This window comes from Anopheles gambiae, chromosome 2 (genome assembly GCF_943734735.2).
Source record: "Anopheles gambiae chromosome 2, idAnoGambNW_F1_1, whole genome shotgun sequence".
Taxonomy (NCBI): Eukaryota; Metazoa; Arthropoda; class Insecta; order Diptera; family Culicidae; genus Anopheles; species Anopheles gambiae.
Genome location: NC_064601.1, coordinates 5,212,944 through 5,226,660, shown reverse-complemented (window position 1 = coordinate 5,226,660; position 13,717 = coordinate 5,212,944). Strand labels below are relative to the sequence as shown.

The window sequence follows — 13,717 nt, the reverse complement described above, 5'->3', positions numbered from 1 at the left end:
CGTTTCGTTCCTCGCCACCCTGTGCCACGAGCGGTTTCGTACAGTGCGAGAGCAAACCATCGCCAGTCGAGTTGGCCGAGAGAAGGTGAAGTCGTTTCTCGCCACTCGTAGCAGACGGTCGAACACGCGTGTTTCGCTGCGCGGCGCACATCTCGCGGCTGGTGCGTTTCCCTTCTCTTGCGCGACCCGTCGCGGTGAAGTCCCTGTGCTGTTCTAGAGTGCATGGTGGTTATCTACGCGTTCTGCTTGACCGAGGTACGGAGTGTGTGTCTAGCTTGATGTTTTGACAGTAGTTTCTCGGTGTTATTTTTGAACATTTTTATTTCCGGGTTTGCATTCGCTCTCTAAGCACTGCAAATACCGATCCCTACCGGAGGGCACAGTGAAAATAACGCCGCCAAGTGAGAAACGCCACGAGAAAATCCCGTACCGGCGGTGATTCTTGCGTACTAGTGTAGTGGTAGCGAGTTTAGTTGCGTATTTAGATGCGTCTTAGCTGGTTCTTTGTTAACCGTGCCATGGTCGTTGTGAGTGGATGTGCCAAAGACAGATGTTTTCCGCCGGGGGTGTCCCTTCCTCTTTGTATTTCTCGCCAAGCGACTGAAGGGAGCCCTACAGACAAAGAGAGCGAAATTTACAGGCGAGGGGCATGTAGAAACAGGGGGAAGGGGTTCGGTCGATTTTGTATTGGCCGCCATAGTCGAGGCGCAGTGATTTTTTTCCGAATTGAGAGTGAGCGCGCGCAGCGCTCTCTCGCATGCCTTCAAATTACACGGGGCGCTCTCGCGATACAAAACAGCTGATCAGCTGATACCCCTCCCTCCCGTTTTTTTCCTCTCGCGCTGCGCTGGATGCGCGGATCAGCTGTTCTTGCTCTCTCGCGTTTCTTTCGGTTTGCGCTGCGCTGTTGCCGCACTTGCGCGCTGCGCTGAACACCCCCTCCCCCTCGTTTCTTTCGTTGCGCGTTGTGCGCTGTGCGCTTTCGTTCACTTTGATTTGCTGCGTAATAAAATCGCATGCATCGAAATAAATTAAATTACATCAAACTCGTTTGATATTTTTACACTTTATTGAAACTTAAGGCACAGTTCCACACATCGCTAACCACAATCTTGCCACAAAACCACACATATTTTATATTATAAATATTTAAAAAAAAATCGTCACTTCAAGCACCCGCCTTACTGCCTGTATGTTTTGTATGTTGAATACTGTAAAAAAAGCATTGAAATAAAGCAGCATAATTTACATATTCATGTTGAATTATGAAAGATTAACGCTGCTTTATTTCAATGTGCACAACACTTCAACACTGGAAAATACGACCGAGGCCGTAATAATGTGAATTGAAATAAATAACACTTCAACACTTCACTTCAAATTACATCGAGCGCCCGGGACTTAGGCTAAAACGCGCGCGGCCTCACACTGCGAAGGCTTGAACTGTACTGACGATTTTGTGTGGTAGCAAGAAAGGGAACGCACGAGGAACACTCGCTGCACTAGTGCGAGCGAGACACCGACACCAGCAAGCCGCTGCGAGAAAACCAAACTGAGCGCGCTGGCTGAAAGTGAACGCACACATTCACACATGTGTGATTGTGTGAGTGCAAAAACTGTGTAGAAAGCAAAACACGCTCTCGCCGCCGCGTAATTCCGCGTATTTCCAACCGTCTCCCCCTGCTTCTACATGCCCCTCGCCTGAAAGACGCACACTTTTACATTCTCATTGCTAGTAGGGAGCGCAGCACACGAGCTCAGCTAGCTTTTGTTTCAGTGCGCACCAGAAAAGATTGCTGGCGGGCAGCGGGGTTGGAAAGGAAAGGTCAGCAAGCAGTGAGATAGGGCGGACGAATGGACAGCTGATTTTAATGCACGGATGCACCTCTCCGACTTCGCGTACTGTTACTGGTGTGAAAAGGTTACGAAATCAATCGATCGCACACGTCGGCGGATTGATGCTAGTAATTGAATTCAAACAGCCAAACGGTGATGGCACGCTTTATCGCGCAAAAATAGGGATAATCGATGCAAACGTCCGTTCTGCGATGGAAATTGTTGCCAACAAAGGCACGGGGTCAGGGCGCGTTTCAATCAAAACTTTCAACATATTCCACCGAAATGACCCAGTAGTAGGGGATATTAAAGGGACCAAACCGGTTCCAATTTAACCTGCATTCGCGACCTACAAACGAAAAGGACACACAGCACAGAAAATGCTCAAAGCGCAGAAAGCCATAATTTTGGTTGATTTTCTCCTGTATATCGATTTAAAATCAGGGGAGGAAAGGCAAGTTTCACTTAATTGTGTCCGTGTGTATGAAGGGTTTGTGGATATTTGGTTTTTTTTTTTCTGTGCGTCGAACGAAGCGCGTCAGAGGACAACAACAACCAAAACCGGTATAAAGCGGCCTCTGTAGGACCAACCTGTTTTAACGCTTAACTAGCCATGGTTGTTTTTTTTTTTTGCAACCTTCCATCCGTGATGCAATAGAACGGAAGGGATCGGAATTTGTTAAAGTTGTGTAATAGTGGTCTGATCGACGCGTCGAATCAATTATGCGCCAACGAACTCATCATTCGGACGTCGATCTTATGTAGAACCGCGAGAGCGTAGGGCAAAAAATACGGCAGTGAAACAGCGGCTACTATGATTCCAATCCGGTGGGAGTTCGAATCTGTGGAGTTGAGTCATAGTAGGCCATGCATTGCAGGCAAACGGGACACACACGCGATCACACACAACCGAAATTGGCCATTTTGTGGGGTAAAACACGTTATATTGATTTTTATATATTCGCAGCCAATATTTGCACGCAAAGTGCGCCCAACATTAGCTGTTTGCCATGGAAGGGGGGTGGAAGCTTCCCGAATCGTAAAAAAAACCCGCCCGTGATTGAGATTGTGTTTGGGGCCATAAATTTACCTCCAATGTCCTCGTGTGGACGTGTGTTTGAAGAGCAATAAGAATGCTGCTGTTTCAACTACCGAAAAAGCCAAGTGTATGCAAGGCGGGCAGTTTGTTTTGTTTGCGGCGTCTCAAGCTTCCGGCGACATTGAAAATTGCCACATTGGACCGGTCGCGAGTTCTGTCACACAATTGCTCCGAAAGCGGCACCGGCCTTTGCATCCTTTCACTACATTTGCCCCGGAGCGCCGTAGGGTGGGTATCAAATTGTCGTCGTTGCGTTAATGACCGAATTCCGCGCTTGACATTGGCACGTATTTAATCTGTGTCCGTCATGGTGGCCGTTGTCTGATCTCGAAACATTGATTCCGAATGCATTCAAGAGTGGAGAAGAGAAGCGTTAGCTCAGCACGATGCGACTCGCATGGAAGACTTTTAACCCCGGCGTGGTGAATCAGCGCCGCTACACGCTGTACAAAGCCGTATCTGCACATATGTTTTGGCGTTTGACCCGCCCGTGACCAAGGACGGCGGACGGCTACTTCCTGTATTATATTTCGCCTGTCATCCTGTGTGACACTGCGAGAAGCTGCGCCCTCCGCTTCTACCCACCAACGGACATCATCGAAGCGCCAAGAAGAAGCGCAAGCAGTCGAAAGTGTTTGCGCATCCACTTAGCGGTTCCATTCGCGCGCGCGCGTATGTGCATGGCCTACCGATCGGCGGCGTCTGTTCGTCAAACTGACCGCATCATTTGCCGGGTGCCGCCGGGTGTGTGTGTGTGTGTTTGTTTGTTTTTTTTTATCGATTTTTCGAAGAGAATGTGCCCATGAACGGGTGACACTCGCTAACCGTGACCTTGCCCTCGATCGTTGTTTCTCCCGCTCTATGCTCCCTTCCTCGATTGTACATATCTTTCTCGAAGGGGGAGGAGATTTGCTGATCACGTCCCAGAGCATTAAAAAAGGTGCGCGTAACAGCGATGACGATCGTTTTATTTCTCATTAACTTCGCGCGTCGCTTGGCTTCCCTTTCAAGGCCATGCGCCAAACTGGCGCGTAAAACGTGGAAAAGTTCAACGTGTTTTTCGCATTCCCCTGCGCCTGCACCTGCGTTCAAAAACGTGCGCTGGAAAAACCGGCCCAGCCAAGAGATGGTCGTTGATGATCGGGTCGGGAAGGAATTCGATCGAACATTCTAGCACAGAACAGGTTCGAATGCGGATTAGAATGAATTCAGAAGCGAAAGCAACAAAAAAGCGCATTTCAGTTCGTTGATTCGACCGGCTTGAACGATGTGCGGTGAAGATTAGAATGAGTTTTAGTTTTTTATTTACATTCCGGGCAAAACAGGAAAAAATAAGTTGAACAACGTCACACAGCATCTTTTGACACGATCACCGACGATGGTGATGATGATGACGATCGAGTTGTTTTGGTTTTTGAGACTGTTCTAGGAGCTTTGATTCGTTCCGCGCTTGGTATTTTGAAGCATGATGCAGGCACAAACAAAATCAATGTGTAAGTAATAACGCCAGACTTTACCCCTTCATCAGCTTCAGAAGAGGTCGGGAAATGGGACGAACCCAAATTATGTTCTTTTTTTTTTGCAACAAATATTGAAGAGAAAGTTTGCATTCACCCATCACTCAAATGCTTGGCCCACGGTTAATGGTGTTCGATACATCTGCATCCCCAGACGTAGCGGGGTAGCCAGTTTTCAGGTCATCCGTTCGTTTGCGTTTGCGGCACAGCCCGCCCGACCCCCCCATACACGTCCACGATCGGTTCTCATGCACGGCAAATGAGAACAAGGCAAACGCGCGACCTATCTGGGCCGAGAGAACGATCGCGAACCGCCGGGCCGGGGGCTGCACCAAAGTTCACCACCCAATTGATTAAGACTAATTGAATCTTTGGCCCGCGAAGGCTTCACCCGTCCGCTCCATGGGCTGGTGCTGAGTTTGATCAGACGCAAGTAATCAAACGATAATCTAACAAGTTTACATTCATCCGCGTCTCCGCGTTTGACGGGAGCGAGGCGCGCAAGGACACAAAGAGAATTTGCGCGCAAACATCGTCTTCTAACGTGGCGAGGCGTGTTTCGATAGTGGACCATTTCCATTTCATTCGCGTAAGTGATTACGCGCCATGGTCGCGCAGTGCCCACTGTTTTGTTACCATAGTGACGCACACACTGTGTGGTGTACTAATTTCTCCTCACTGTCTTGCCGGCTCATTCATATGTACGGAGCAGCACACCAACACACAAAAGAGCAGGCTGTGGGGTGCTGCAATTATTCATAGTGGGTCGTGGATGCCATAAACCGGCCACTACCCCTCCCCGTCCGACGCTGGACAATGGGAAGTTTTTGTTTTAATTGCTGCTATAACAGGGCGTGTGTTTTTTTGTTGTGCGTGTGGGAAAGGATGGTCTAATGGCGCTTCGAAAGCTTTACCACTATCGAAAGATGGCGACAGAGTTGTTGGGAGAATAGTGTTTAGTTGGAAACAGCATGGCACCTGTAAATGGTAAGGTGCACGTTTCCTCCTCCTCCTCCGGGGCGGCATGACGTGCAATTCCCATTTTCCATCCGGTCAAGGGGCACCACCACCAAGTACCCCCTTGCTGCAGTGAAATAATTAACGCTTCGAGAAAGGGTGAGAAATAAACCGGGCATTAAGTATGACTCGGGCCGGGTCTATTTGACTTGCCATCGGTGGCCTGGCGTAACTGGAGATGGGGTGCAATTAAAATTTTAAACCATCCCACAAGCTTCGCACCTTTCCCCCCTGCCCCACTGCTACGAATCAATGCACTAATGAAGAGTTGGATCGTTATCAGAAAGGAAGAATTCAGGTGTACAAGCTCATTATTTCCCTATTGCACCTGTAAAGCATCGCCTGCTAAGGGAGCGAAGCAAAACACATTCACGCATATTATTCACCTGCTCTAGCCAGTTACATTCCTTCTTTCCACAGTGTTGCAATCGATCAATCAGAATGTACAAATAGAGAAGCCTTATTGCTCAGTTCCTGCCATAGAGTGCCTGCCGGTAGTAGTGAACCCGCAGCAAAGTGACGACCGCTCGAGCGATCTGTCAGTTTAAGACCAGCACATTTATCCACCCGAACGGCTGTTGTGAAGTCAAACGCTCCGGGAGTGTGTGTGTGTGTGTGTATCAATTTCAGTTAATCTGCTCAACAACGACGGCACATGTGCGTCAGGCTGGTTCGCGTGTCCCACGTCAAGCGCCGCGGGGTAATTGTGATAAGCGTCGCATAAATTATTGCCCATCATCATCGCTGGGCGAGGGCCAGTTTTTGGTGAAAATTGCTCAGTAGCTGTGTTTACGCAATCCTATTGGAAGAGAGGCCACAGTGGGTGAGGATAGTGTTTTAGTGCAGCCACTTGCCTCGGAAACAATGAACGGTAACGGACTTAGCAATGGCCATCATCGGGCGGAAAGTGAGGAGAATCTGCACAAACCAACGACTGAAAATGGTGGCAATCATCAGCCACATCCGGGTGTGCAGCCGGAATGCGACGAACCGAACGTGGACCGGCTGAACTGCATGGGACGGCTGTCGTACTACGTGTCGATGGCGATAGGGAAATTTTTCTACCGGTAAGTAAAATGCTAACGATCGGCAAAACACGATCGTCAATTTTTGGTATTAAAATTAACGAAGAAATAGATCCAAACAGACACACGGAGTGACCACACCGGTGAACTTGACAGTGAATTTTTATCGGTTTGCTAATTTTTACCAAGGTCACGAGGAACGCGAAGAGATCACACTTCCTACACTGAAACACAGAAAAATCCTTTCCTGATCAGAGCACAACAACGGCAGGCAACAAACAAAAAGTGTTAATCAAACACATTTGAATATGGAAATGTTAATGCCAAGCAGAGCAGAGCATCGGAAGAGCATTGATGAAAATGTTGCATTGGAATAACAGGTTTCGGACAAAACACAGACAGAAAATATACAGCCAAGATCATCAAACGGCATTTTGGGCGAAGGGGAAATAACTTTAAATTCGAGCTCTCACGCCATTCTTTCTGCATTCAGCGGGTTGGAATAAGCTGGCTGGCGGAGGTGCAGTTATTAGAACCGGTTCGACGGTTTGTCGATAAATTCCGCTGCGACTTAAAGTCAAAGCTCTCAGCATGTCCAATCCCAAATGACCATGGAATTGGAGTCGCTGGAAAGCGGTTTACCGTTAAAAGGAAGCTGAGGTCCACCGTTTGTCTTTCAAGGGCGGTTGTCGCATCCCACCTGTGTACTATTGATGATATAGTCCTAAGATGATATGCGGTTTCGTTTCCTAATGGGTATTTCCCCTTCTCAAAGAATGCCCCCACAACACGGTGGTTATTTTTAGCGAATCGAGTTTTGTGTCTTTTTTTCTTACAAAAGTATACTCTCGATTGTGTTACTCCACACACCGTCTGATACTGATAACGCAGGTCCGATACGGTTCGTCAAAGGTTCACTTGAACGCATGATCCGAATGTGATAACACACCAATGACAACTGTTTCGAGGGAGGATTTCCTTCGGAAGAGGGGAAAGGAGGAGAAGGTTTAACATGAATCGAGGTAATCGGAAATGAAGGAATCGATTCGTTTTACTTATATTGCTGGATCATTGTTAGATTGGCATTTTTTTTAAGGGCAACATTGTTCATTCGAGGCATGGAGGGCTTCTGCCAAGGGCCAAACTTAATATGATTGATGTTTGACTGTTAACAGAATATGGTTGGTAGTACTCCTGTACTCACAGCACAGCACACACACACACAGATGGTAATGGATTAGTCAATTAAAGACCCATGATAACATACCGGACGATCATTAAACGCTCGAGCATTATGTGGATCGCTGACAAACTGTATCCGGACAAATGGATGTAGCAACCGATTAGAGAGCACACACAATTTGGCTGGCCTCTACAACAATCTCCAGACGGGCTTGATTAAACTATCGCCAACAGAACACAACATCGACCTTGATATGTTGCCCGTAATCGAGAGTGATAAATGAAGCTCTGTTGTAATAAAAAAACAAATAAATAAACGTGTAACCCCACCACACAACAGCTAAGCTTGATCGTCGGTCCAGAGGCGAGTGTGAAAATCAAACATCTGCGGCTGTAAAAGTAAAAGTGTCACCATGTACGATGCGAGGCGCGGCATATGCGTCCTGTTTGCATAATCGCTTAGCACGGGCCACACATACGCCTATTTGGAATTATTCACCTTGACCGCCGCCGGACCGCGGTTGGCAATGTCCGGCTGCGTGCAGTGACACGATCGGTTTGCAACTGCACCGACAGCGAATGTTTGTTTTTGTTTAGAGAAAGGTCAGGAAAGTGGTGTCATAGCAAATTTCTTTACCATCTTCTTCAGACGGTTAACAGCAAAGTCTTAAATGGAACCATAAAAGTGGCCACCCGGCAAGAAGTGCCGGCTTTAAGACCTCAAACTACGCTTTAATATAATAGGCTTTAACAGACGTGACGCGACGCAGCCTGTCGAAGAAACCATCTTACAGGGTTTCCCACGATATATTGGTTGGTTCCCATCAATTTTTGGTGGATTCCCATATTTTTTTGGAGCGTTCCCACGATTTTTTGGTCGTTTCCCAGAATTTTTTGGTCTAATTGTATTGATATCCAATCGGAAAATACCAATAAATTATAGGATCGAACCAAAAATCTATGGGATACAACCAAAAAATCGTGGGAACGCACCAAAAAATCATGGGAACTGACCAATAAATCGTGGGAAACCCTGTATCTGCTATTGCTGGTTTATTTTTAATAATTCGTAATGCCACTTCCTCTTCGTTGGTCATGTATTAACCATCCGTAAAAGTGAAAGCCGATTAAATGGCTCGTCACTATCTCGCTGCTACAAGCTATAGAGAATCCACGCTTTGCAATCATTCTTGCCCAGTGCAGGAAGAGTGCGGCAATACGGACAAAAGATGCTTTTTTGCGGTCAACGGGTTATTACAACGAAATGATATGCATGGCAATAAATCTGCTACCGATGATGATATAACTAACGAGAACGATAAGTCACTGGCCGCCTCTGTCTTGTCTGTCTTTGCCGCTTTTTTTGCTCGTTGCTCTCCGGCATCCATCCTCTGCCGCGGTGCTACAATTTGTTCCGCGTCTTATCAATTGTATTAAAAATAGGTGTAAAAATACACAGTATTCAGTACTTTGAGCGGGCGAGCGCGCGCGCGTGTGCAGTTTGTTTATACATAATGATCAAACCCAAACAAAACTGGCCGTTGAATCGAACCGAATGGTGGTGGTGACCTGCAGTGTGATCTACAAAAATATAAAGCATGGGAAAAAACGACCATCCAGACACCGTCTAGATAGAGTTGCACAGGGATGGCACGTGCCAGACGTAAATGATTGAACTTTTGCAAATTGAACGCTTGTGTACTTTTCGCGTGAGATAACAGATGACGAGCAGTGTGTGTGCAAAAAATGATTTTTTTAGAGCCAATCTACCCATTTTTGTATAATTTACAAACGATCAGATGCTTTTGGAGGTGGCGCCATCTGCTAGCCAGTAGCAGTACTAAGGGCACGATATCTGGTAATCATCAGTGAAGGGCTTTCTTGTGCCCTTTGTAAATTATTCGTACGACGCTACCTTTCTATTTTAACCTTTTTAATGACTATTAATCCTCCCACAAATTGGGATAGCGTAAAGCCCAGCTCTCTACGCGTCTGCCCGATCAAATATCTTTGACAAGAAAGTGCATGCAGCAGTTCCGTTTGGCGAGTATGAGGAGGAAAATTCTTCACCGCATTTGTTCGACCGACTTAGTTCATCTAATTGCGTCAAACGCGCACAGTTTAATGAGGTTGTTCCAGTTAAATGCATCCCGACACGGTTGACGGCATTCAACCTCTTGCGCTCATAAATATGACTGCAGCCACGTCTTCCGTGCGCTCCTGTGTTGTTTTCCATGTGCCATCCTCATACATTTAGACTGCTACTGTCCATCGCCTACTGTATGAGCTCAAGCAAACCGGGATTAATATCATATCTTTCTTTTCTATACATCTCTCTCTCTCTCTCTCTCTCTCCCTACCTCCAATCAAGGCTCGGTTACTGGATAGCGAACAATGCGTGGAAAACGATCGGTCTGTGCTTCTTGCTGGTCGCCCTGTGCAGCGTGGGCTTCATCCGGTTTCACAAAGAAAAGAGCCCCATGAAGCTGTGGATACCGGTGGGGTCGAAGTTTCAGCACGACACCAACTGGCTGATAGAGCACTTTAAGGAAGGCAATCGGATCGAAACGGTTATGATCACCGCACCGGATGTGCTGGTGCCGGAAGTTTTACAGACGGTAAGAGAGCGACCATCTGCCCTATTGCTGCATCTTGCTGTAAAGCGGAAACGGGTATTGATATCTTCTATTATATTCGCAGATTGCAACCATCACGGAGGAAGTGGAAGGCTTCACGTTTCACAATAGCGAGGGTCAACGATTAGGCTGGACCGATGTTTGCCACAAGTAAGGCTAACCCTCAGACCATTCCCTTCAGACAGCTCTTAATTAAGCGTTTTATGTTCCATTTTCCCTTTTTCCCCAGAGTACCTTTGATAGCGGAGTACACGGCGGATTTGTCGCGCCGAAAGCGCCACGCGCAAGACCTCGAGGAACCGTCGGTAACGACACGCCGCCCGAAGAAGAGCAAACCCTTCTTCACACCCGTTATCGATGTGCCCTCGTTTCTGTTCTGCCCGATGGTGGAGCGGCTCGAGCTGGGCTGCTACGGTAGCAGCTTGCTGGAGCTGTGGAAGTATAATCGCACCACGATTGCCGGCCTGTCGAAGGAGGATATTGTGGATAAGCTGAACCGTACCACGATCAGCCCGATGACGGGGCACACGGTCGAGTTTGCCGAGCTGCTGGGTGACGTGAAGCGCGACTGGAGTGGCCGGATCGTGTCGGCCGGTTCGCTCGTTACGCACTGGTTCGTGCACGTCAACTTCTCCGAGGTGGATTCGGACGTGAGTGGCAATGCGGCCGGTACGGAGGATTGGGTCACCGAGAATGCCATGCTGTGGGAGGAACGGTTCCTGCAGATTGTTACGAAAGCGAAGCGGGATCTGTCGAACAATGAGACCGACATCTACTATGCGGCCGGAAGAAGGTAAGGGGCGCAGGGAATGGATAACAGAAACTACTGCTATTAACGGTTTATCTTTCTCGCACCGCAGTTACGGAGACATTAGCGAGGAATCAATGTTCAAGGACATGGATAAGCTAATCTACGGCGGTATCGTTATGTTTGTCTACATGCAGCTCGTCTTATCGAAGTTCAGTTGGACCGAGTTTAGGGTACGTTAACCGCCGAGAGTTCACCGTGGCCCCAAAGCAATGACCCACTAACTGGATTCTGTTTGTGCCGGCTTCTCTAGGTCATTCTTGGATCGGTGGGACTGATGAGCGTCGGAATGGGCTTCGTCGCCGGCTGTGGCATTGTGGCAGCGCTTGGCGTGTCCTACGGCCCGGTACACACCTCGCTGCCCTTCCTGCTGATGGGGCTCGGCGTAGACGACATGTTCGTCATGATGGCCTGCTATCGGAAGGTGCGGAAAGCCAATCCCGACCTGCAGCTGGCCGAACGGATGGGGCTGATGCTGCAGCATGCTGGCGCATCCATTACGGTCACATCGCTCACCGACATTGTGGCATTCATCGTCGGCTCCATCACGGTCATCCCTTCGCTGCAGTCGTTCTGCATCTACGCGGCGGCCGGCGTGTTCATGATGTTCGTGTTCGTTATCACCTTCTTCGTCGCCATATTTACGCTGGATGAGCTGCGCATTGCCAGCCGGCGCAACTCGTTCCTGCTGTGGGTGGTGCACGACGAAAAGTCGACCTCGCTCTGGTGCGAGTACAATCTGATGCACCGGTTCATCAACGCGCTCTACTCAAAGTTCCTGCTGACGACGGTGGGCAAGGTGCTGGTCATACTGGCCGTCGTCCTGATGACCGGCGTCAACGTGCACAATCTGCTGAAGCTGCGGCAAAAGTTTGACCCCAACTGGTTCATCCCGGAGGAAACGTACTACAACCAGTTCGTGGTGAAAACGCACGAACACTACCCAAACGCCGGGTACGAGGCGATGCTCCTGTTCGGCCATCTCAACTACACGGCCGAGCTGCCCAATCTGATCGGCATTACGCACCGGTTGGAGAATCGCACCGACATACTGCACAGCTTCAGCTCGTGGGTGACTGCGTTCCAGGACTTTGTGCACACGCACTACGACAAGGACATTGCGGTGGATGCGCTGAGCGAGGCCGACTTCCGCAAGTACCTGAGCAAGTTCCTGTTCAGCTACGAGGGCGGCCGCTACCAGATGAACATCAAGTTCGCCACCAAGCTGAAGTGCGGCCAGCCCGCACCCAACATCACCGTCACGACGATGGACTTCAAGTTTCGGCCGTTCAAGGAGCGGGAAGAGTACCTGCCGGCCAAGTACGCGGTGGAGGACGTGCTGGCGAGCAGCAACATCAGCACGGGCGATCACTACCGCACCCTGTGGGCGAAGATATTCGGCAACTGGGTGACGGATGAGATCATCGACACGGAAATCTATCGCAACATTTCGCTCGCCCTGATCGGCGTCATGTTCTGCTCGGTGGTGCTGATCGTCAATCTGCAAATCTGTTTCTGGATATTCGTTTGTGTGCTACTTACGCTCGTCAACGTTGGCGGGCTGATGCAGGTCTGGGGACTGACGCTCGATCTCGTGTCCTGCATTGCGCTGCAGCTTGCCGTCGGGCTGTGCGTTGACTATGCGGCCCACATTGGCCACACGTTCCTCACGATCAACAAGGGCGATCGGAATCGGCGCAGTCTCGAGACGGTGCTACACATCGGGGCGGCCGTTTTCTACGGCGGCGGATCCACGATACTGTCCCTTTCGATACTGTCCGGCTCGCAGGCGTATACTTACAGGACGTTTTTCAAAATATTCCTTCTCGTGATTGCGTACGGACTGTTCCACGGCACGATACTGCTGCCAGTCATACTGAGCCTGATCGGGCCGGCCCCGTACAGCGGATCGCTGAACAGTCTAAACACGATCAACAACAATCCCAGTCCAACGAAGAAAGTGTGCCGCGAGGGCACGGAAATGATTTCCTTCATTGGCAAGGAAAAGTATACCCCGAACGGTACGGAACTGTAGGGATGTGTCGGCGAGGGAAGCGGAATTTAAAGCACACACGCACTTACACCGTCCGTGGGAGAAAGCTGGAGAAGTAAGATTAACGCGCGCAGACATTAGGAATAAGAGAGAGAGAGAGAGAGAGAGAGAGAGAGAGAGAGAGAGAGAGAGAGAGAGAGAGAGAGAGAGAGAGAGAGAGCGAAAAAGCTTAGCAGCAGTAGTGTTTAAGTGTCCTCTGCCTCAAGCACAATATTGCCTGATAACTTTAATTGTGATCGATCATGTTCTCTTTCCTTACGCATGATTTTTAAGAAGTATTTTTTTACTACAATTTGTACATATAATTGATAAGCAATAGAAAGAAGTTAAGGACGAGTAGATAGAGAGAGAATCGAAACGATTAAAAACAAAATGTAATATTGTGGGAAATAAAAAGCGGTTACACATAGCAGATGCATTTGTATTACTATAAGCCATTGTCGTGTTTCACTTTTCCTAAATTCAGAAAATAAAATAACTGCTATCAACAGCGAAATTGAAATTCAGCCTTTCATCGTTTCATCGATTTTCGATCTAGCGGAGC

General features: G+C 48.6%; 1 protein-coding gene across 6 annotated transcripts; it reads left to right on the top strand.

The window, feature by feature from the left end:
- Positions 1–51: 51 nt before the first annotated feature.
- On the top strand, positions 52–13,585 carry LOC1281707 (patched domain-containing protein 3). 6 transcript variants are annotated; one of them, XM_061644646.1, is made up of 7 exons: positions 52–255; positions 5,890–6,536; positions 10,048–10,294; positions 10,377–10,462; positions 10,542–11,105; positions 11,173–11,293; positions 11,374–13,585. In XM_061644646.1, exons 2-7 carry the CDS (start codon positions 6,334–6,336, stop codon positions 13,153–13,155), a joined length of 3,003 nt encoding a protein of 1,000 aa, XP_061500630.1. In that variant the 5' UTR covers positions 52–255; positions 5,890–6,333; the 3' UTR covers positions 13,156–13,585. The 6 variants fall into 6 exon arrangements, with proteins under 6 accessions (XP_061500630.1, XP_061500631.1, XP_061500633.1 ...); XM_061644647.1 differs by having other exon boundaries at positions 62–255; positions 5,869–6,536; XM_061644649.1 differs by having other exon boundaries at positions 65–161.
- Positions 13,586–13,717: the final 132 nt, after the last annotated feature.